The 25,390-nt window shown below is 41.5% G+C and overlaps 1 protein-coding gene across 1 annotated transcript in view; it reads left to right on the plus strand.

The window, feature by feature from the left end:
- Positions 1-25,390, plus strand: part of rabep1 (rabaptin, RAB GTPase binding effector protein 1) — a 44,483-nt gene continuing 19,093 nt past the window's right edge. Inside the window, exons 1-12 of the mRNA XM_079651673.1 lie at positions 1-142; positions 3,142-3,270; positions 4,859-5,062; positions 7,375-7,535; positions 10,826-10,957; positions 11,126-11,261; positions 11,890-12,068; positions 14,667-14,777; positions 16,732-17,187; positions 19,149-19,253; positions 19,889-20,005; positions 22,220-22,318. Of these exons, the coding sequence (XP_079507799.1) occupies positions 97-142; positions 3,142-3,270; positions 4,859-5,062; positions 7,375-7,535; positions 10,826-10,957; positions 11,126-11,261; positions 11,890-12,068; positions 14,667-14,777; positions 16,732-17,187; positions 19,149-19,253; positions 19,889-20,005; positions 22,220-22,318 (1,875 nt within the window). The 5' untranslated portion in view covers positions 1-96. The remainder of the gene's footprint in view (positions 143-3,141; positions 3,271-4,858; positions 5,063-7,374; positions 7,536-10,825; positions 10,958-11,125; positions 11,262-11,889; positions 12,069-14,666; positions 14,778-16,731; positions 17,188-19,148; positions 19,254-19,888; positions 20,006-22,219; positions 22,319-25,390) is intronic.

Here is a 25,390-nt window from a genome sequence, read left to right on the forward strand (position 1 = left end):
AACACTAGTTGTGATGTTAGCCTGTTTTCTTGGACACTCCTAGCGCTTTATCCCACTAAAACCCTGCTAATTGCCTCAAGCCCCCCTCAAGAAACCATGGCCGATCAGGCCTCTGGACCCCCTCTGTCGTCCCGACATGACGGTAAATGTGTTGTGTTTGTCGGGGGTTTTTATTAGGAGTTTTTAGGGGCTTGGAGACCCGAAAACCAGCGGCCCGTTGGTGCATCTCTGACAACATTAGCATTAGCATTAGTTAGCATCATCAGGGCGACGTGTCACTGGCTGTCACTGCCCTATAATGAACCTGTAACACTACGCAGTTAGTGTTTATACAAAGATAACAACGTGCACATGTTTTGGGGGTTACTAAAGCTTTATATGGCTGAATATAAGCTGTGATATTGTATCCTTATAACGTTGTTGTGTCATTTAGCTTGTTAGCTTTAAAGCTAGTCTGATTGAGTGTGATGTATCAGAATCAGATGTCCTTCATTAGCATACATGTACAACGTTACAGCAAAGGTGACATAGCAGATAAAAGGCAAGCAATAAAAGTAGGAAGGCTGTTAAAAATGGAGGAAAAGCACACATTGGAAATACAAATAAAGGGTCGGTACTAGCTCCTGTTAGCCTGGCCTTGTCAGTCTTTTAATATGGATCATATGGATTATATCGGGCAATCACAAAGTGCTGTAAATGGCCTGTGCACACGTTGGGGGTTGGACCATAATACAGGAGGGTATAACGGCTGTTTCTCAAACAGGGGTACGGGGACCACAGTGGGGTCATGCAGCGAATGCTGTAGCTTTAAAGGTGCAATGTGTCAGATATGCACATAAGTCTAGTTTAAAAAAAAAAATGTAATTAAAATGTTCAGCAAGATTCAAAGAGGTTATAGTCTTGGTGTTTGTTAAAGATGTTTATGCATTGTGGTGCAGGGATGTTTGCAATGGTGTGAAGTAACTAAGTAGATGTACTCAAGTACTGTACACGTTTGAGAGACTTGCACTGTCTTGTAATACCACTTGTTCCTCGAGAAGCAATATTGAGGCACTGTCTGCACTCGTAGTAAGATGAGAAAACACGCCACATCATTTGTTGAGATTGGTCCAAATTCCAAATCTGCCATGTAAATTTACTTGGACAATTATCTGACAGCATAACTTTACAATGTTTTCCATTACAATATAAAAATATCACACTTTCAGCAATCGGCAAAAGTGAGAATAACTGAAAAGTAATCCCGTTGAAGTTACCCTGTACATCTCTATAGCTTGTTCATAGGATTAAAGGTGGGGTAGGTAATTCACTTCAGAAACACATTTTGTTAATCCATGGAATGCTCTTAACGTCCAGATAGCAATGAATATATTAAATGCTTTGACAATAAATACATAAATAAATATCATCTGTGGAAGCCGTGGCGCTGTAAAAAGCACGACCAATCATCTGAGCCGGCCCGGCTAAAGTAACTGGATGGCCTACCTGCCTGTCAGCCTTCCATCTGTGCACAGACTTATCTCTTCCCTCATTGGTCATGGCTGTGTTCGTGTGTGTTGGAGGAGGGGCTCTGTAAGGAAGTCTGAAGGAAGTGGCAGATTTTTTCCGGCTGTGTATTTTCAAATTCTAGCGGACTCGAGCTGGTTTCTCCATTCTTACCTACCCCACCTTTAAGTCAAACGTGGCAGAAATCAGAAAACTGCATATTTTTGCTGCTTGCTAAATTAGATTTGCTGCAGTTGCTAAAAGACGGCCAGTTTCCCTAAACTGACATACAATCTTTTTCTGGCCAAACGGTAGCGGGAAGGGGAGGAAGCTGTCATTTTTGCCACTTAGGACTCAGTCCGAAACATACAACTGTCAATGAAACTATCAAATTCAAAATGTATATGGACAGTACAGCCCGTACAGATACAGACAAACATGCTGACAAATCACGCAGCTAACACAATTGTGGGATGTGTTAAGAGATGCAGACATATTATATTAATAGGTTCCACTTAGCACTCAGCATTAAGCAACAAGGATTATTCCACATGCAGATTGGGGACTAGGGTAAAATCACATATTCATGCAGTTACACGTTGGGGAAACAAACAAAAAAATCAAATGTTCTGGCCGCTTTTTTACAATTGAAGCAAGTATTAGAAATAAGTCACTCTTTGTGTGTGAGTGTCAAAACATGTTCATGCCTATTTATGAACCATTCCTTAATTTGATCCTGAGAGAAAGCCCTATCCAAGACAGTGTGAGTGTTTAAATCACATATGCCTCATTTAGTAATACCATCGCTCGATACATTTCAATCAATATTTGTAAATGGAGCCGCTTGTAAATGTTTTAGCGTGGAGTAGCGCAGGTCAGGAGAAGGCTTTCTGTTATTGATCTGCAGAGATTGACTGACTATAAATACTCTGAAGGTTTGAAGCTGAGGCTCTTTTTACACCCATGTTTTAGTAGTCGTGGAAATCTATCCCTGGGCTTAACATACGAGTACATTCACAGAGAAACTATGAGCTTAATGTGTTGCTGGAATTTCTGCTTTACAGTCCGTTCAGCTATCACATGATCCCGCTGGACTTTGCTGCTTGTGTTGTAAAAGTTTCCACTCGCCGTCTGTGTTTCTGCGAGGGGATCTTCGTCTATCTCCTCGCTCCAAGAGGAATAAAATGCAAATGTAAAAACAACACTAGATAGAGGAAACTGTCACTTGTGACTTTATTCAGAATAAGGTAGGTTTTCACACGCAATAGAAAAGTGGCGCGGTTAAACGAATTTCAAAGTGGAAGAGCTTTTTGAATCCAGTTTTGAAGACTGTTGTGATTCAGTTTTGTGAAGATGAATAAGTGAACTTACAAATCATTAATAATAACTAGTTCAATAGAATTTGACCTGCTGGTTTTCTATACTTTTGAATGGCCCTGAAAGTCAAAGCTTAGTGTAAAAACGAAATGGCTGTGGAAAAATACTCGAACAATAAGTTGACTTAAAAAGACTTGTGTGTGAAGACATTCCCTTTTTTCCCTTTTAACATTTAACCTGAGTTAGAAAGGGGAAATGAATCGAAGTTGAATTCTCAGTTTTTCGATGTGATCAACAGATGATTACTGTCTTGTTTGTGTTTTCCTCTCCGTCACCCAGAGGTGCTCCAGCAGCGAGTGGAGGCTCTGGAGCAAGAGCGAGCCGAGTTCATCAAAGTGAAGCAGCAGCTGGAGGCCGAGTTCAACCAGAAGAGAGCCAAGTTCAAAGAGCTCTTCGTCTCCAAGGAAGGTAAAGACATCACTAACATGCACGCCCACTGGAAATGTGCTTACTGAACTACTCCTAATGCACAAGTAAAGCTGGCCGAGAACTAGTATTCAGATCCTTTAATTAAACATCCTTAGATAATACTTCATTACACGTACGGGTGGTGAAGCCTGAGTCCATCCCGCAGAGTCAGGGTTTGAATTTGACACTTTACTCCATATTGTCTGATTTCTCCACGCCTTTCTTGTTGCTATCAGCTATGCTATCATATCAAGGAAATACATTTCAAAACGATTCATAAACAGTTCATTTCCTGCCTTTTATAGTTTACAAAAAACACCCGAAAAATTCTTAAAAAAATCGTCCTGCTTTCCATTAGACTCCAGTCATCGTATAGTATTATTGAGAAAATTTAAGTATTTAAAGTAAATTTCCCCAGTGACTATTTTACTAATATATATTGTGTCATTAGATTATTATTTCATTTCAAACCTTTATTTAATCAGATTGGTCCTATTGAGATCATTGATCTCTTTTTCAAGGGAGACCTGCAGCATATAGGTTCCACATGAAACACAAAACAATAAAGGACTTCATACATTATATTTAAGGATACATTTACATAGTTATAGACATTTACAAGTGCCCATAGTATCAACGAGCATTTCATTTAGCCTAGCTTTAAAAACATGCAGAGGATTGATCAGTTTCAATTCTTGCTGAAGATTGTTCCAAGCAAGTGGAGCTGCGCACATAAAAGCTGTCTTACCTAAGACAGTCCTTGCTCTTGGCACATCTAACAATACTACACCATGCGATCTCAGACAATAGTCTAACCCGCAGCTTTTAAAGCAGGTTATTATATATATTATAACTTATACATTAAAGGTGCGGTAGGTAATTCACTTCAGAAACACTTGTTATATTGCATGGTATGCTCTTAACATCCAGATAGCAATGAATATATTAAATGCTTTGACAATCAATACATTAAAAACATATCATCTCTGGAAGCCGTAGCGCTTTAAAAAGCACGACCAATCATCTGAGCCGGCCCGGCTAAAGTAACTGGATGGCCTACCTGCCTGTCAGCCTTCCATCTGTGCACAAACTTATCTCGTGCCCTCATTGGTCATGTGCGTGTCCGTGTGTGTTGGAGGAGGGGCTCTGTGAGGAAGGGGCAGATGTTTTTCCGCTGCGTATATTCAAATTCTAGCGCACTCCAGCTGGTTTCTCCATTCTTACCTACCCTACCTTTAAAGTACAAATTGTAATCTATTTGATAGAAAAACTGCATCTGATTGTTTGCTTTTCCACAAATGTGTAAATAGTGGTAAATGTTATTAGAGTACCCAGAGCCCAAGGTCTGTACAAAAAACTGTAGTTTAATACAGTACTTCAATAAATGTCTGTTGTTACATCCCACCATAGCTGAAAACAGACCTTTATTTTTGATATCCCTTTTATTAAACATTATTTACAAAGGGCTTTACATAGAAAAAATCAAAACAATATATATATATATATATTAAAGGAGGAAAACATACAACTAAACAGAGATATAAGACAAGATGCAATTAAGTACAGATGATTCTCTCTTCCCCCCCAGTGGAGCTGAAGAAGCAGACGTTGGCTCTGGACGGCGCTCAGGTTGAGATCAGCTCCCTGCAGGCTCAGCTGGAAGAGGCTCGCTCTGACATGGAGAACATCAGGACGGTGGCCACCGTGTCGGAGAACACCAAACAGGAAGCCATCGATCAGGTCCGCAGCCAATGGCAGGAGGAGGTGGCGTCGCTGCAGGCCATCATGAAAGGTAACACGGAGCTCTAATGCTAATTATATGTATTTCATGTTGATATTTAAAGGTCCTCTATGATACTGTTCTTCATCAATATATCACAGGTCTCAGATATATATACAGAGCCTGTCTCTGATTGGCTGAAACACCAAACGGATCATTGCAGAATTACCCATAATCCCCTCTGTTTCAGCCCTGTTTCCAAAGTGCTGATCCTCTGTCTGTTACTTTAGATGAAAATAAGGAGCCCCTCCCCAGGAGGGCAGAAGCAACAAGCTTCAGGTTCAATAACCCACGTTGGCTTAAATGACTGGGGAGAGGCGAGCTCTTCTTGGGGGCTGTTGCATTTATTTAGCTGTTCTTCTGTTTCACAAAATACATCACAGACCTCTGTTTTTCTGCTTCCTCGTTTCACTTCCAGAAACATACACATGTTCCCTCACTGTCGCTCTACCATCCACAAACACACATGCACAAGCCACACCCCTCTTTCTCTCTCTCTCTCTCTCTCTCTCTCTCTCTCTCTCTCTCTCTCTCTCTCTCTCTCTCTCTCTTAAAGGGACAGCGATCTCATCTCACTCTGCATGACCCTAATATCATAACATGTGTGTTCTGGAGAATCACAGAACGGACGATCGCCCTTATTATAATGCCGTTTAAACCAATTATTTAAATGTGTTGTTAAATTCGGCATCATGTAAGTTTCGTTGACAGGTCCACACACTGCTTCCCCGCAGCGAGACTCCCCCCCCCCCCCCGTTGATAATTCTCGATCGTTGGCACGCTGATAACAATTTTTTTTTAAAATGGCACTTCATATCAAAAAAGTTGCCGACCCCTGATCTAAAATGTTTTGCTGCTTCATGTATTTTTTTGTTTTGTAAACGGATTACCTTTGGATTTTTAAGAGATGATCAAAAAGTAATAAGAGGACATTAGAGAAACTGAAGATATCTTGGGATAAAGAGATAAAAACAACGCTATATCTGAGGCCTGTGCTATTAAGCCGGATTTTCGCTTGGCGGGCTATCTTCAGGGAAAACTCGGGGTTTCCGGTCCTACGACGCTGGTTCACTTCTCAGCAGGCTAGATCTCCATGATAACTTATGCTGAACAGCTAGCCTGGTCCAGAGCAGGTTAGGTTCCAGGACAAGAGATCAACTCAGTGAAAGCACTGCCTGCTGACCAATCAGAGCTCCGTGTGCAGAGTTTAAAGCGATCAAGTCATATTACAGGAGAAAGGAAATACAGAAAAGCTGCCGTTGCAGGAAAGACGGCCGGCAAAAATCCCCGACTGTGTGAACGTGAACATTAATAGAATATCACCTCCCACCTTCAGAGCAATCTGACTATTATAACATTAGCGTTAAGAAAGCTTACTTAAATATCTGCCACAACATAAGTAACCGGATCAGAGTAACATTAAGTACAGTCCGCGGCATATCACATCATAATGTATCATATCTCCTTATCTGAGTCAGCTGAGCCGTATCTGGCCGTGCAACACTCACAGTGTCACATACTGTATGCAGAAGTATTATTTTAAGCAACACATGAAGTTGACGAAACACTTGAGACAAATGTAATGAAAGTCAGATGGTGTCTTAGACGGGGCAGTGATATCATAAACCTGTTAATGTAAGCATTCAAACACTTGTTCTGTTACCAGCTGTATTCACCTTGCAGGTGCAGCTATGTGGCTTTGATCCTGGATAAAGTGTTTAAGTCATGGATGTTTAAAGTTTAACTTCTTCATATGTCTAATATTATAGTTCACTTTTCATTCAGGAAGTATGACGCTGCGCTGTCAGTACGCTTCTCCATGTTTGTGATTGGTCAAATGTTGCTAGCCCCGCCCCTTTCATGTGAACGCGCACTCAGCCGGACAGAGAAACCCTGGCTTGAGTTACCGAGTTGATAACCAGCGTCGTTGGACCGCTTAGCGAGAGTGCGTTAGTTTTGGATTAGGTAAGCCGGGTAACTCAAACATATCCAGGGTCTGTTGAACTGGATTCGTAGTACAGGCCTCTGTTTTTCATTTTAGATAAATAGATAGAATCCTTTATTGTCATTATACAGGTACAATGAGATGAGTAGAGCTACTCCTTTTTTTTAAGGTGCCATCAAAAATACAAGAAAACAAACAAGAGATGAACAACATTCAGGAGAAGACAACAAGCATTCATACTTCAATACGCAGATACAGTTAAAGTGCAGGAATATATCGGTTTCAGTCCATTTAAATATGTTTGAATGTGTTTTGATGGCAAAGTGATATGGTTTAGTTCCCTGTTTAATGTACTGCTTCCTCCCTGTGGTTTGATCAGACACAGTAAGTGAGTACGAGGTCCAGTTCCACCATCGCCTGGAGCAGGAGCGCTCCCAGTGGAACCAGTACAGAGAGTCTGTGGAGAGAGAGCTGGCGGAGCTGAGACGCCGCCTCACTGGGGGCCAGGAGGAGGAGAACCTGGAGGACGAGATGAAGAAAGTAGGTGCTGATTTATGTAGGACTTTAGGAGTGGACATGTCTACTGTTAAAGAAGCCGTAAAAAAACACACACACACACACACACACACACACACGCACGCACGCACGCACGCACGCACGCACGCACGCACGCACGCACGCACGCACGCACGCACGCACGCACGCACGCACGCACGCACGCACGCACGCACGCACGCACGCACGCACGCACACACACACACACACACACACACACACACACACACACACACACACACACACACACACACACACACACACACACACACACACACACACACACACACACACACACACACACACACCTACATGCACACACACACACACACACACACACACTGCTACTTAAAAAGAAACAAGACCTTTTTAGTTATTGTTATTTAGAACTCCTCCGCCAACAGATTGAAAGATTGGTTTGACCGATGTTTATATCGATCTTTCCATTTTCCTTTTCCCTTTACAAAATGTCAGTAAATTGGAGAAAAAAGTGGATTTGATCAATGGTTTTATTGATGTTTTGTCAATCCAGCAGTGAAGCACAGCACAGTGCATTTTACAGATTATTTTACCTTATAATTAACAGAAAAGTGTTTTGATAAAATGCTTGTTTCTGTAAATAATTGTTGCAGCTGTACCAAGAAACAAAGCATTTACAAAAATGCTTTGTTTGCAGCTGCACATCTCTTTCATTATCTAAAGCAGGGGTGCCCACACTTTTTTGGCTGGTGAGCTACTTTTGAAATGACCAGCTAACCGAGGTCTACCAACCAAAAATAAAATCCCAAATTGCAAGGGTTGCTGAATAACACGTTTTATTTTTACATGGGATAACTACAATGGGGCTGCAACAAACGACTAATTTGATTATCGATTAATCTATAGATTAATGAAACGATTAATCGACTATTCGGACTACTACTGTGTGCCTTGCACAATTTCTCAAACGCTCTTATTTAGCCATCAACTTTTAGATTTAGTTTGAGGTTGTTTTAGGCATGTGGAAACTAACAATGAAGACAATAAAGATGAATACTTGATTCAAAAATACATATATTATTAAATTAACTTAACAAATTGTGAACAAAATTAACATTGCTTTTTATTTGAATTAAATAAATAATATTTCACATCAAAAGAAACAACAATGTTTTAACAAATCTTATTAAATAATCTTATGACAGAACTGGAAACAGAATAGCTGAAACTTTAACAAAATAAATAACTCAGTTACCTCTAATCATTAACCCATGTTTGTATAATGTAGTTAACTCCGTGTGTTGCTGCTAGCATACATAACACCTGACGTGGAAACGTTACTCGTGGATGGGGCCACAGAGCTACTAGAAAGACAGTGGAACCCGGTGCATTCCTCCGTCTGGATGTGGTGCACTTTTGCTAAATGTTTAGACAAATTGCTCGTGTTACCGCCCTTACATGCTAAACTCTTTTGGTGACGAGCATTGTCCACTTCAAGACGGGTAACATGTAACCACACCTTGGAGCGCTTCTCTCCACCATCTCCTCCGTGTGTTGCTGCATGTAGCAGATGCGTGTGTGTAAACTGCCCCGCCCCCTTGCAAATTGACGGGGGAGAGAGAGATCTCTTCTGGATTGGAAAGATAGATAATACACCGACCATAGACGCATTTGTTTGTCTTTTTGCATGTTAGAAACGAGTTGGCGACACTGAGACTAAGAGATAATGTTTGTGTAGCAATAATACATGACCTTTCTCTTTCTCAACTCGCTACTCGGAGGGAAGTCGCTGTCATATGCCTTGTGAACACTCCGATAATGCCTCTCCACGTTACCTTTCTTTGGCAGAGCGACGCTTGCTTTACAAATAAGGCAAATAACCTTTGAATGGGACATCACAAAAAAGATTCTCCCTCCCATTCTGTGTGGAAGTGGTATGTCTTTAGCTTTTTGCTCGTTCCCGCACTCATTTTGTTGTTTGTCTCTCCCGGCACTTGACTGATTTTGTATCGCTTTGCATTCTGGGTTAACAGACTGGAAAGCAATAGGTCGCTTTTTCTGTCAATCAAGTCAACTCCTGAATTAAGTGGCAGGGAGGCCAAGGGAGGAGGGATCAAAACCTGTTTTGTCTATTTTAACGGAGCTGGATTTTTTTTTATTTATGAATGACTCGCGATCTACCAGCATTGCCCCCGCGGTCGACCGGTCGACCGCGGTCGACGTACTGGGCACCTCTGATCTAAAGGATGCTGTAAAATGCACTGTGCCTCACTGCTGGATAGGGCTGATCAATTCATCGTATTTTAATCGCAATTACGATTTTGGCTTGCAACGATTACGAAAACATCGAAATAAAACGATTATTTTTGTATTATTATTATTTAAAACAAATTATTATTGATTTTTTTTTTTATTGGTTTTTCAGTTGAATTATGCTCAAAGTTCAGGTTAATCAACTGATAAAAACATACCGTTCACATCGTAAATGGATAATCATTTTTTATAACCCTGATATCAATTATTGACCCAAATAATCGAGATTATGATTCTTGCCATAATCGAGCAGCCCTACTGCTGGATTGACAAAAACATCAATAAAACCATGAATCAAATCCAGTTCAAAGGACTTGAAAAGGGATTTACAAATTCTCAGTTAATTGGATTAAAAAAAGCTCCTAATAATTAACAGAAAATATGAGAAGATTTTCCGAATAACAGGCGGTTTCAGTAGCGAATTGTTGCAGCTGTAACAAAAAATGGTTTGTTTGTATCTCTACATCTCTTAAAGGGGACCTATCATGCAAAATGCACTTTTGTACGTCTTTTCTACATGAATATGTGTCCCCGGTGTTCCAGGGAACTCACCAAGTGTCAGAAAACACAACCCTCTTTATTTCCCTCCATACCCAAATCTCTTAAAAAGGGGCTGCAACAGATCTGATACAGACTGATCCAGATTTGAACACTTCTATGACATCACAGAAGTGGAGCTACGGCTATTGGGCCAACTCCACCAATCAGGAGGAGACAGCCACGGACATTGCCGTTGGAAAGCGCTGGAGACGCTGTAGTACATATGCCAGGCCTGTAGATGGTGCTGTTCTCACAGAATCAGCCCATGATACAAAGACAGTGTTCAATTGAGCGAAATGAGGAATGGCTAAAATGCATGATCTGTTTGGTATTTTGAAAAATAAAAAGTATAAATATGCCTTATATAGGTATGGTCATACACTATATTATTCAAATATAGCATGATAGGTCCCCTTTAACTGATGTGTCCGGTCCCTCTGAAGGCCCAGGAGGACGCGGAGAAGCTGCGTTCAGTGGTGATGCCGTTGGAGAAGGAGATCGCTACGCTGAAGTCTTCAGCCGAGGAGCGGGCGAAGGAGCTGGAGGCCTCTAAGGTTAACAACACTCCTTTTTTGGTGATTACCGGTTCACCAATACTCTGTGTTGCTTACCCCCATTCTCCAGAAACCTCCTACGGTACAGCTACCACAGGGGAACAGATACTACTCAATATACAGATGAGTTGACCAGTCGCACATTCATGAAAGAAGTTTGTGTTTCTCATGAACTTCTGTCTTTTCCAGGTCAAAGAGCTCAATCATGTTCTGGAGGCGGAGAAGTCGTGTCGTACGGACCTGGAGATGTACGTCGCCGTGTTGAACACTCAGAAGTCTGTGTTGCAGGAAGACGCAGAGAAACTACGGAAAGAGCTCCACGAAGGTACGCAGTTATAATGTCCTTTTGATAAGAATAAGAAATGCGATTTCGAGGCGAAGACTTCAGAGGAAGCAGCCCTTTAACATGTAGTGTTTATTTCTAGTCTTAATTTCTCTCATGTGCAATGCCTTGTCTTTCTACGCTGCTGCAACGCAGACATTCCCCAAAATGGGATCGCTAAAGTTCTTCTTATCTTATTTTTAATCTGATATCCTTCGTTATTTAGTTTAAGGATTATTACAGGATTTCATTTTTTTCAATAAGAGTGTGTGTTGCTGTTTAAGCTGATGGGAAGCATCCAAGTGCATGGCCTGTGCTTGGAATGGAGTATTTTAACATGAATATAGTACTTTTACATTATAGTATAGTCTCTTTTGCATTATGTAGGACTTTGCATGCAATGGACTATTTTTAAATTATAGTAGTTTCTCTTTTACTGAAAAAGCATTTGGATGCATGACTTTGAACTGTAGTGGAGTTGCTGTACTCTATAGTAGTGGCCTACTCTTAAACGATTCCTCCACCACTGTCTCTCAGGATACTTTCTAAATCCCTCTCTCTCTCTCTCTCTCTCTCTCTCGCTCTCTCTCTCTCTCTCTCTCTCTCTCTCTCTCTTGTTGTTGTTTTTCAGTGTGTCACAAGCTGGAGTTGGAGCGGCAGCAGCACAACCAGCTGAAGCACACGTGGCAGCGAGCGAACGACCAGTTCCTCGAGTCTCAGCGCCTCCTGATGAGAGACATGCAGCGGATCGAGAACGTTCTGTCCTCAGAACAACTGCGTCAGGTGGAGGAGATGAGGAAGAAAGACCAGGTACACACACACACACACGCACACACACACACACACACACGCACGCACGCACGCACGCACGCACGCACGCACACACACACACACCTACACACACCTACACACACACCTGCACGCACACACACACCTGCACGCACACACACACACCTACGCACATGCACACACACGCGCGCACTAGGGTTGCCAGAAACTGACCATGATCAAAATCAGACAGCCCTGGCGAATAATAATCGATTATTCGACGCCCGCCGCCCCCGCCCCCCGCGGGAGAGAAAAAAAAAAACTCTTGTATTTGACCTCATTTGCACTTCTCAGTTTGAAGTACCGGTAGTTCCACGTGGAACTCTTCTTTCCTTTGTTCATCTTTAGTTGTGTTCTCACTCCAATAAATCAATCGCACGTGTGACCGAGAGGGAGGGGGGGGGGGGGGGCGGAGGGGTCGGTGTGTAGCAGCGCAGCCTGTGCTGCTGGCTTCCTCCAAGTTTACAGTAAAACAAACTGGTGGTGTGACCACTGGCCATTTAAAATTATTAATACTATTACTATTATTAGCATTAGTCTATATTTTGGTTGAAACTAAGCCAGGAAAAAAAAAAAAAACATAAATAATAATTAAAAAATATATAAATAAAATCGAATTTTAAAAATAATTTTTGATTATGGAGACTGTAACGAATAATCACTGGCATCCCTAGCATGCACACACACACGCACGCACGCACGCACGCACACACACACACACACACACACACACACACACACACACACACCTACACAAACCTTTTCCTGTCATATTATAATGTTAAATAATTGAACGGTGTCTCGTCCGTGTCTTCTAGACAAGTTGCCCTTATCTTACTTAGCTTGAAGCTGTGGGAATTGTAGTCCTTTTAGCTTCCATGAACTACAAAAGTCACGACTAGTTGGCAATAATATTTTGACCTTATCACAGAAATCCTTTCATAGGTTTGTTAAGGTACATTATACTAAATCTACACATCATGCATTTTAATTGTGAATGGGCATTTGTCATTAAAGGTGATGTGGACTTCTTGTTATTGACTTTATTTCAAGTAGCAGGTCATGATAAATGTCCTTACTCATCTGTACTTTGTCATTTTGATTGTACACTTCAACAAGCTTATGTGAACAGATAATATAATGCACTCCAGTTCAACACCACTGCAACTGATCCCTCAATAACACAACTATAGTTAAATGAAGACATGTCTGAAAGTATTGATCAAATTTGAACCTTATTATCTTTGAAAAAGTAAAATGTATGGCTAAGTCTTTCTGTGTTGCATTGTGTTTCTCACTTCAAGAGCAACTTGCAGGTTGTGCGAGGTGCATTGTGAGAGAGTGTGTGCCTGCAGCACACACTCTCTCCAGAGGCCGGCATTTCCCACACAAGCACCTATCAAACAAAACGTTTATCAGGAAACCGTATTACATATCCCCCCCCCTTCGCTCCTCTCTTTCTCCCCCCCTTCGCTCCTCTCTCTCTCTCTCTCTCTCTCTCTCTCTCTCTCTCTCTCTCTCTCTCTCTCTCTCTCTCTCTCTCTCTCTCTCTCTCTCTCCCCTCCGGCACACAGGCACCGTAGTGTGGAGTTGCATTAGGTAACGCGAGATACGGCTGATACTTGCGCATTAGTTTCTGTTATGGATCAGTATCAACAGTCCTTCCAGTAACGTTACTATATTATCAATGCTACTTTAGTTATAGCCTGATATATGTTAGCTAACTTCACAATGTTGTGATGTGACGTTAGCTAACATTCTGTAGCTAACGCCGGTCACTCACCAAGATAGCTGCCCAGTTCTCCACTGGTTCTCCTCACACCACAGCTCAATTTCTCTCCGATGGCTGTTATTTCTTCTAATCCTTGGCTGCTCCTGGTCTCTTGGACGCCTAGCAGGCTCATAATTATAAGGTTGTGGTCCGTCATATGCATTCGAATATACATGTTCAACTTCTTCTGTGTCGAAACTAGCATTGGGATCCATGTTTATTCACACGTTAGACCGGCCGCTCTCCCCATGTGACGTCACACGCGGGTGGTCTTTTTAATGCGGAAGTAAAAATGTCTTACAAAAACGACGCCAGATGTCACCGTAGTTTACATTTCTGTATATTATTTTTTAAATCTAGTGCATACATCTTTTTCCTGCACATTTATTCACAGGGGGCTCTAACCTGCAAGTTGCTCTTTAAACCTAATAATAAAGTGGAGCAAACGTAAAATATGGGACATTTTTATGCATGGATTTGTTAAGGTACATTATACTAAATCTAAACATCATTCATTTTCATTATGAATGTGCATTTGTCATTTAAAGGTGATGTGGACTTCTTGTTATTTACTAAATGTCCCTACTCATCTGTAGTGTGTCATTTTGATTGTACACAAGCTTCTACAAACAGATAATATCCAGTTATACACCTCTGCAAACTACCGCCTCATAATACAAATATAGTTAAATGAATACATGTCTGAAAGTATGGATCAAAATGTAACCTTATTGTCTTTGAAAAAGTACAATTTATGGCTAAGTATTACTGTGGTACATTGTACAACCCCTTTTGACTCTGCATGTCAGGAGGAGGATGAGAAGGAGAGGCTGAGCCAGGTGAACGATCTGCAGGAGGAAGATTTTGGAGACAACACGGAGCCTCTGGAGGATTTACTCCTCGGGCTGAGCGTCGGGGAGGTAGGAAACATCACGTAATGAGATACGTCCCTCAGAGAGAACAGAGAGCCATTATCGTCTCACGTCAGATTATATTCCCTCTCTCTGGTAACTCGAGCTGCACACAGACAACACTTCAGTCCTCCTGTTAGTCCTCCTGTTCCTCACACGGGGAGAAGCATCTTGGTGTGGAAGAAATGTTAAAGCAGGGAGGATTTGAAACGTGTTTTTGAGACTTTGAACTAGGGCTGCTCAATTCATTTTGTTTTTTATTGAAATGAACAAAAAAGAGTTTTGATAAAATGCTTGTTTCTGTAAATAATTGTTGCAGCTGTAACAAGAAAGAAAGCATTTACAAAAATGCTTTGTTTGTAGCTGCACATCTCTTTCATTATCTAAAGGAAGCTGTAAAATGCACTGTGCCTCACTGCTGGATAGGGCTGCTCAATTCATCGCATTTTAATCGCAATTACGATTTTGGCTTGCAACGATTACGAAAACAACGTGATCAAAATAAAACGATTATTACTATTTTTTTATTTTTGTATTGGTTTTTCAGTTGAATTATACTTAAAGGGTAATCAACTGTTAAAAACATACTGTTCGAATAAATTGATGTTTTCAAAGTAAATGGATAATCGTTTTTAATAATCGTGATATCAATTATTGACCCAAATAATCAAGATATATATTTTCTTTTCAACATGTGTCCCCTCTTCTTCATGTCTCTTCTACATCAACATGTGTCCCCTCTTCTTCATGTCTCTTCTACATCAACATGTGTCCCCTCTTCTTCATGTCTCTTCTACATCAACATGTGTCCCCTCTTCTTCATGTCTCTTCTACATCAACATGTGTCCCCTCTTCTTCATGTCTCTTCTACATCAACATGTGTCCCCTCTTCTTCAAGTCTCTTCTACATCAACATGTGTCCCCTCTTCTTCATGTCTCTTCTACATCAACATGTGTCCCCTCTTCTTCATGTCTCTTCTACATCAACATGTGTCCCCTCTTCTTCAAGTCTCTTCTACATCAACATGTGTCCCCTCTTCTTCATGTCTCTTCTACATCAACATGTGTCCCCTCTTCTTCACGTCTCTTCTACATCAACATGTGTCCCCTCTTCTTCATGTCTCTTCTACATCAACATGTGTCCCCTCTTCTTCATGTCTCTTCTACATCAACATGTGTCCCCTCTTCTTCATGTCTCCTCTACATCAACATGTGTCCCCTCTTCTTCATGTCTCTTCTACATCAACATGTGTCCCCTCTTCTTCATGTCTCTTCTACATCAACATGTGTCCCCTCTTCTTCATGTCTCTTCTACATCAACATGTGTCCCCTCTTCTTCATGTCTCTTCTACATCAACATGTGTCCCCTCTTCTTCATGTCTCTTCTACATCAACATGTGTCCCCTCTTCTTCATGTCTCTTCTACATCAACATGTGTCCCCTCTGTGGAAAGAGACTCTGAAAGTCTCAGGAACAAAGATTCTCTCTCTTTTTGATCCATTTCTATAAAAACCTGTCTGAAAATGAGCTGATCAGATTTTGGCCACTTTATGATGTCATAACGATGTGTTGTCTTGTGTAACCATTAGCCAATCAGCAACCAAGGTAACCCCCCCCCCCCCCCCCCTTATCCCCTGAATCTCCTCCTAGAGCTCCATTGAGTTCTTTGTATCCAAATGTCTCTCAGAGGGGCGTGGGGAGGGGCTCCTTATTTTCATCTAAAGTAACAGACAGAGAATCAGCACTTTGGAAACAGGGCTGAAACAGAGGGGATTATGGGTAATGCTGCAATGATCTGTTTGGTGTTTCAGCCAATCAGAGACAGGTTCTGTATATATATCTGAGACCTCTGATATATTGATGAGAAACAGTATGATAGGGGACCTTTTTTAAAGAGGGTTTCATCCTCCAAATCTATCTATAAAAATAAACTATAAGAACATATTTACTCTTTCTCTTCCAGCCTAACCTCAGCACCCACGGCTCCCTGCACTCTTTAGACACTGACGTGGTGGCAGGCTGCCTCCTGGACCCCTATAAGGAGAATCTGAGGAGAGTTCAGTCCACAGACAGCCTGGGGTCCTCTCTCTCCGTGCAGCAGGGCCTTGGGGGACACAACCAGAAAGCCAAGTCAGCCAGCAACCTGGACGAGTCTGACTTCGGACCCCTGGTGGGGGCGGACTGCGGGGCCACGGACAGCAGCTTTGGGGACACGTTGTCCATCAGCTCCATGAAGCTGACGGCCAGCCACTTCCTGCTCACTAAAGACCAGGAGAAAGCCATCAAGGCGATGACTCCGGAGCAGGAGGAGACGGCGTCGCTGCTCTCCAGCATCTCCCACGCCCCCGACAACGCTTATCTGCCGCCGGGGGGGTACAGGCTCGTCAGCGACAGCGAGTGGAACCTCCTGCAGCAAGAGGTGGGTGTGTTTTCACTCTGTATTTAGATCTATTGTTGGGAGAAGACAGACATTCAACTTATTAATGCTCTAAATCAGGGGTGTCCAAACTACGGCCCTCAGAAAATTCTAAAAATATAATCAAATATAGCCCACAAATTAAACTTGTGCTTTTCTTATATTGTACTTCTTAAATACATATGTACAAATATATTACACAGTAGCATTCATGTGTTAAGAAGACCACTTTTAAAATAAATTCAGTCAATGAAAGTTGGAAACATTTTCAAACAAATCTTAGTTGATAAAAAAAAGCCCAGTGACTTATTTACATAACAAGCTTGAAATACACCGTTCACATTTCCCCTTATTGATGATTATATGAGCTGCAAACACATTACATGAACCCTATAGAGAGCTGTGATGTAGGCTGTTGTTTTCTTAAAGCATATTCATGTATCAAGCCTAATTTACCTACATGTCGCTAATTTATAACTTAATCTACGAGGCAATGTACCTCACCTCTAGATGTGGCTCAGCCCTTCGTATGTCTTTCTGTATGTGGCTGTTACGTGCCGCAGTTGATGCTTTGTACCCCCTAGATTTAGAAGGGACCGTAACAGTGGCCCTCGGTGAAAAAAGTGTTGACACCCCTGATTTAAATAAATCGTCAAAATGCCAGACTCAAGATTTACACTACTAGATAATTATTGTTAAAGCTGTTGCATGGTGTGTTTGCTGCAGCGAGAGGTGGGTTAACGAGGATGAGTTTAAGGCCCCATTTACACGGAGAAAAAGTCTTCCGTTCACACGAGACCGCTCGACCCGCTGCAGACGCTGTAGTACATATGCCGGGCCTGTAAGTGGCGCTGTACTTCCGCCACAAAATACACCTAAAGCAGCGAAGAAGACCTCCCAAGCATGGTTGCCATGGTTGCCTGGTTGCCCTTCTGTTTTTTTCGCCGGTCAACATGTCCGTTAAAGTGCCGGTCAAAGGTCTTCTTTGTTATTTATTGAGCTTTAAAACAAATTGATAACGACTCGATATAATAATAATAAACGGAGCCTCTCTTCCCCCCCCCCCTCTCCTGACAGCCCGTCAGTCTCCGTGGTCTCATGCAGCTGGCTGATCCAGTAATGAGTGACCCGACAGTAAAAATAAACATATTTATAACTAGTTTAGGTAGTTTGAGAGGTAATTAAAATAAATTCATCATAGCGGGCGGAGCTGCAGGCGATCATGCAGAGCTGCGTGTCTCCGTCAGCAGCAGCAGCTGATCTGATCTCTCTCTCCTGTCCGATTAGACTTCACTCGCGTTTATGTCCATCTCGATCAGATCTAGCTGGAGGCTCCTGCTGTCCTGCGATTGTCGAAACACATCAGCAATGCGTGGCTGACGCGGGTGTGACACGGGGAGAGGTGGGGAGAGGCGGGGCTATGGCGTATCGGGCGTACACACAGAGCCGTTTGGCCCCCCAGAGTGTTCCGGACGCATATCTACCCACCTTGGGACCCGTTATCGTTTGAGGGGTCGGTTTCCGCGGTTCTGTTACGGCCTCGTGTGAACGAACGATAGAAAAAAGTAGCAGATACAACTCGAACCGTCTCCATGTAAACGGGGTCTAAGAAAGATGAGATCAGATAAGAGGGGCGTGTGGCGCAGTGGGTTAATGCGCTGATCTTTGAATAAGGAGGTAGCAAGTTCGAGTCCCACTGCAGTCAGCATGTCGTTGTGTCCCTGAGACACTTCACCCCAAATTGCTCCTGTGGGGATTGCACACAGTACCGAGTGTATGTAAGTCGCTTTGGATAAAAGCTTCTAACAAGTGACATGAAACAAGAGAGGACTTTATTTATCCCGAAGGAAATTGTTGTGCCAGAGTTACAAAAATACAATAAACAAAGCGGCATAAGAGAGAGTTTGAATGTTTTTTAACCAGATATTTTTAAAGTTGTTTCATGGTGTGTTTGTGGTCACTAGGTAAAAAATGCTGGCAGGCAGCTTGGCAGACGCTGTGACATGTGCTCCAACTACGAGAAGCAGCTGCAGGCCATCCAGGGACAAGAGGCCGACACTCGAGACCAGGTTTGTTTCTTTGCTCTCACATTATTTACTTTATTTACTACAATAAAATACAACCAGGGATGTTTTAGGAAGCTTTGTGATGTGTGGATTTCAGCAAAGAGACAGTGTGAGAATCTGTTTAAAAGATCCAATCCAATCCAACTTTATTTATATAGCACTTTAAAACCTTCAGACCAAAGTGCTGTACAGAGAGATCTGCTCACAAAACATCAAATAAAAGATACAAACACAAAACAAACCAGAATACACGTAATAATAAAAAAATAAAAAACAGCCATATAATAAAAACAATAGACCACTGAAAGCAAATGAAAGCTACAATCTACTTGTTTACGAATGCGAAGGAGAATAGGTGGGTTTTAAAAACAGACAGTGTGGGAGCCTGTCTGATTAACAAGGGCAGGTCGTTCCACAGGTTAGGGGCGGCAGCAGAGAAAGCACGGTCCCCTCTGCGCTCAGACTTGGTTTTTAAGTCTAAAAGATAGACTACACACAGCTGCATTCAACCTTTCAACATATACAAACAAACAAGAGGAAGATATATTGCATTTTGCTGATGCTTTGTAAGAGAACTCGATGACCAATCAAGCGTCAAAATGGTCATTCTCGTAATTTTCCGTCTCGGTGTCCCGCAGGTGAAGAAGCTGCAGGTGATGCTGCGTCAGGCCAACGATCATCTGGAGAGAACAATGACGGAGAAACAGACTCTGGAAGACTCGGTCAAAGTGGGCAACGAGGAAACTGCTGCTAAGGTTAGGACACAGGGAATGCATTAAAGAAACTGTGAAATACATGATGATGATGATGATGATGATGATGATGATGATGATGATGATGATGATGATTGTTGACCCTCCCGGAGCCGTTTTAAATCAACTTTAGGAGTAAGCGAGCACGCTGAGACCCAGAGATACTCACTTTGATCTGATTTAAAACATTCATTTGGGATTTTTCTTTCATTCTTGGCAATTATAGCAAATAATATTTGACTAATTTTCGCATTTTAAGTTATTCTACAAATCATGATTGCACATAAAATGCAGTTGTAGCTCTCTCCATGCTTCAAACAAGGAATATGTTGTTATATGATTATTTCCATGTGTTGGAACTTTTTACTTCTCCAATTCATCCGAGAGGCAACTATTGTTCTTGTTTCCTCCACTCCATGTATGTAATGTTAGAGCTGCATAGTGAGTACTTTATGTATATTTTGATGCCAATACTTTTGTATTTTCATTTGTATTTTAAAATGTTTATGCATTTTAACGCTTGTTACCTAAGAACAAGACTTCATTTACCTCTGAGTATTTCTGTCTTTAATCTCAGACACTTCGTTTTTATTGTGTTTCGTTTTTGTTACAATAATGAACCGACAAACAATATGAAAGCAGACAGGGTCATCCTGGGTAAAAAGAAATACTGCCTATGTTGTAGAAAATATTATACATAATATACAAACTAGGGCTGCCAAACGATTAACATTTTTAATCAGATTAATCACAGCTTAAAAATGAATTAATCATGATTAATCACCATTCGAACTATGTCCAAAATATTCCATTTCTTTATGTATATTGTTGTGGGAATGGAAAGATAAATGAAAGAAGGCGGATATATCCATGTAACGTGGGGTCTTATTTCATTACGTGTTGATTTCTATCAACACGGGGGGGGGGGGGGGGGAGACCGACTCTGTCGTCCGGTGATCTATCCGCCTTCTGGAAAAGCTTCACAAGTACGTCGGTACGCAAATGCGCTTTGTGACACAAGTGACGGTACGCATTTCAGATTGTTACCTGCGTACCAGTTATGTGCACCCCTGTACTACAGCAAAAGTATTCTCCGTCGGGACTTCCTCCAACAACACCACGCCGTTATCTTGATTCTGATTGGCCAGAAGACATTATCAAAGATGTTCTATTGAGAAGACGATCACTACGTGACAAAAGTTTTCAAAACCGTTTCTAGTCTTCGGTATTTCCAGACAAGTGGCTGCTGAAATCAATCTTACTAACTGCTGTCTGTGCAATTCTCTTTATTTATTTTCTTTTATTTTGTTTACTTTAACATCATTTTTCATGGTGGGGCTAAGGTGGGGCTAAGCCATTTCTTGGTATGGCTGTAGCCCAGCGCTGCCACTGGTGGGATGTATGGGGCGGGCCATTCTGCACATGCGTTAAATGCGTTAAATATTTTAACGCAATTAATTCAAAAAATTCATTACCACCGTGAATGCGATAATTTTGACAGCATTAATACATACATAAAATACGTACTTGCACACAAATCTATACAATCGTATACACATTTATCTCCTTAGATGCTCCAACAGTATATGCATATGTGTATAGAAGAGAATTGGGAGGGATGAAACCCTCTGTAATGGTCACACATGCAGAGCACACACAGTGTTTGCATTTAACCCATCCTAGCACCAGGAGTCTATTGGCAGCTATTGTACAGCACCCGGGGAGCAATGGGAGTGGGGGGGTGTCCGGTGCCTTGCTTAAAGGCACCACGGCAGGGCAGGAGGTGAACTGGAACCTCTCCAAGTAGCAGTCCACACTCCATATTTTAGGTCTGGTCTGGGACTTGAACCGGCGACCCTACAGCTCTCAGTCCAAGCCCCTACTGACTGAGCCACTGCCGGACATATACACATTTAGCGTGTAGGGCTAACAAAGGCAGGGTTACATCACACTATCAGGGTTACATCACACCATCAGGGTTACATCACACCATCAGGGTCTTTGGGCCTCCTTTTAAATTCTAGGTCTATGATTCTTCCATTCGGTTTATTTGGTCTTACTACATGGTTAAGTAAAGGACATCTTCAAAACACAGCAAGTAGGTGATAGGACATCTCAGACCTTTTTCAATGTATTTGAACAAGACTTCTTCCACCTCCGAGTACTCCTATCTTTAATCCCATTCTTATTTTAGCGATGTTATTGTCTGTGTTGTAGGTGTCCGCCCTCATGCAGCGGGTGCAGGATTCGGAGACGTTGCTGTGCGCGCTGCAGCAGGCCTTCAGTGACGCTAAGAGGATCACACAGCAGCAGATGGTGAGCAGCGTCTTCTCCCCGCCTCGTCGTTGCTTGTTCTCGCCAGCTGTGTTTGGATCTCCAGTTCCTCCCTAATGTCAGTCTGATAATGTTGGCGAGGCTGAAGCTCTTCTGAAAAGCATATCAGGTTTTTGTTTTGACAACAGGCTCCTGCGCTGTTATCTGACATGCAGCCAGACTCATTGGAAGCGTGTTCGTGGTTTGGATTTACTTTTCTCTGCCTCTCTGTTGAGCATTATCACACAGATAGAAGGTTGTTGGAGGAGATGTCTTGTAAAACTGTCCAAACAGGGCTCATTAACCACAACAGAAATTAACAAATGTATACACTGTACATCACTGATAAAAAAAGTAGGTGTAAAACGTACGTTATTTACTCATTTCTGACTTTTTTTAAAAGTTTTTTTTTGCTTACTTTCAAGAAATGTTTGTGTAACACTACATTTCAAACACTGACTATTTAATACACTGGGAAAATGGCAACCATATATTCTAAATACTCAAAATACTTTAAAACACAGATTTACAGTAAAGCCAATGTTAGGGCTAACCCCTGGTTGTCGATAGGTTGACCAATTAGTTGCTTCATTAGCCTATAGACCTTTTTCATGCTTTCTCCATGATCAATAACTCATTTCCAGGATGCTTATAAGTGCATGAGTTAAACACAACGTTCACAGTGGTGCTTTTCATGATTTTTTTGTCGGGGAAAACAAGATAATAAATAAATTGTTAGGATTAAAGTTTGATAAAGTGCCATAAATGTATATGTATGAGTAATTGCCATATGTGTTGCTAGGTAAACTAAGTATAAACAAAAGAATGCATTGAGAAAATACCCATAAATAATTATATCAAACACAGAAAATCTTAACATTGTAGACACATATCAAAAAATATATAAGTCATCCATGTTGTCTTTTAGATGTTCTCTCTATTGGAGGAAGGTAGACAAAATATTGACTTTTTTGGGGTAAAAGTGACCAGCTTTTTGAGATTGAACTGTTCCTCCCTACCACAAATATTTCCTCTAGGCTACAGGATTTAATCACTTACAAAGATTACGTTTAATAAGCCCAAACATTGCTCCGCCCCCACGACAGATTTACTTACTGTAAACACACTGAAGAAAAATGCAATATGCACGGCTAAGTAAAGTAAGTGCACTTATTATTTCTAGCCCATCATTGTGAGGGAAAAACAGGAAGGAAGGAAGTGAGAAACATTCTCAATAATGAATGTGCAGCTGCAGCGGGATCTCTAATCCTGTGCAGACAAACTCTCCTGCCAGAAAACACGAGACCTTCCTGCTGCTGCTGCATGTGGCTTTGATTTAAAAACATTAATACTGTCATGCATCGAGTCATAACGTTACACCCAATCCAATCCAACTTTATGTATATAGCACATTAAAAAACAACAGAGCTGACCAAAGTGCTGTACATCAATAAATATATTAAAAAAGCATATACCGGTACATACATTTAGTCAAAAACCGATAGCGCAAAAAGAAACTAATGTAAAAGCACGAGACCATAACACCATACTTATAGCCACAGACTGTGGGTGTTTCTCAATGTCGAGGAAGGATGCTCCAAAGCCACTATTTCAAGGATGCTACGTCATCGAGTCCCGCCGAAGGACTGTTCCAATGTCCAGCATGCTTGGAATTCTACCGAGGCCGGCGTCCTTCGTTGCAGGAAATTCCGAGGCTGCACATGTGTATCCTCCGCGTTCTTAAAATCCGCACAATGCTTTGCGCGCGGACCAATTTCAAATTGGGCTCCATTTAAGGCGGGGCCTCGCGTATGACGCACACCTGCACACCCGTTAGCCTGTTCCACCACTCTTCGGTTTCCGAGGCTAGGAAGGATTCTTGCCTCGCTTCTTAAGGACCTCACTCGGAGGGACATGTGCTACCAAGGAAGCGTCCTCGACATTGAGAAACACCCTGGAAACCCTCATATATGATGTAAACACATTTTAAAACACAACTAAATAGAAAACACCAATTTAGAAAACACAGACTGATACGTCTTATACGTGGTCTGCAAAAACACGGGAGAAGAAGTAGGTTCTTTTAAACAAGATTTAAAAACAGACAAAGTGGGAGCAAGTCACCTGACCCAGCAGAGGGAAGGCTCTGCAGGGACAATCAGATACTAATATAATAATAATACACTTTATTTATATAGCACCTTTCATGCTTGATGCAGCCCAAAGTGCTTCACATAGTATGACAGAAAATAACAAGAAAAAATGAGGAACATCATTAAAATATGTTTAAACCTACCGTACTGACATTTTTGTTTTAGCTGACTGGTTTTCTATTTATTTATTTGCTTATTTTTTGTCTGTGTGTCTTCTGTCTGTGTGGTGTTAAGCAGTATTTACATTGTTACTCTACCTATTTTTCTATAAAGTGAAGATTTGTTTACCTACTTTTGATACATGCTCTGATAGAATAACTGTATGCTGTTTACAAACCCAATAAACAAAGTTGAAACAAAATATATATAAACAATAAAACATGAACAGTGATACTACTAAAAATGATAAGCCAAATTAAAAAGATAGGTGGTCTTTAATTTACTTTAAAAAATTGCAATTAATGCAGTCTGATCTGAGTCACTCTGCTGCACCATGTGTCGACGTTTTCTTAAATATAAAAAGATTCAAGGCTTTTAATGTCATGTGTGCATAGCTACAGTGTAGTTATGTCAATGAAATAAAATAAAAAAATAGAATAGAAGTAGTGCCATAAGAGTATATACAAGTGATACATAATTAGTAAGTTGCAAACAGAGGCCTGTACTACGAATCCAGTTCAACAGACCCGGGATATGTTTGAGTTACCCGGCTTACCTAATCCAAAACTAACGCGCTCTCGCTAAGCGGTCCAACAACGCTGGTTATCAACTCGGTAACTCAAGCCAGGGTTTCTCTGTCCGGCTGAGTGCGCGTTCACATGAAAGGGGCGGGGCTAGCAACATTTGACCAATCACAAACATGGAGAAGCGTACTGACAGCGCAGCGTCATAGTTCCTGAATGAAAAGTGAACTATAATATTA

Source organism: Notothenia rossii, assembly GCF_949606895.1.
Source record: "Notothenia rossii genome assembly, chromosome: 9".
NCBI classification, from domain to species: Eukaryota; Metazoa; Chordata; class Actinopteri; order Perciformes; family Nototheniidae; genus Notothenia; species Notothenia rossii.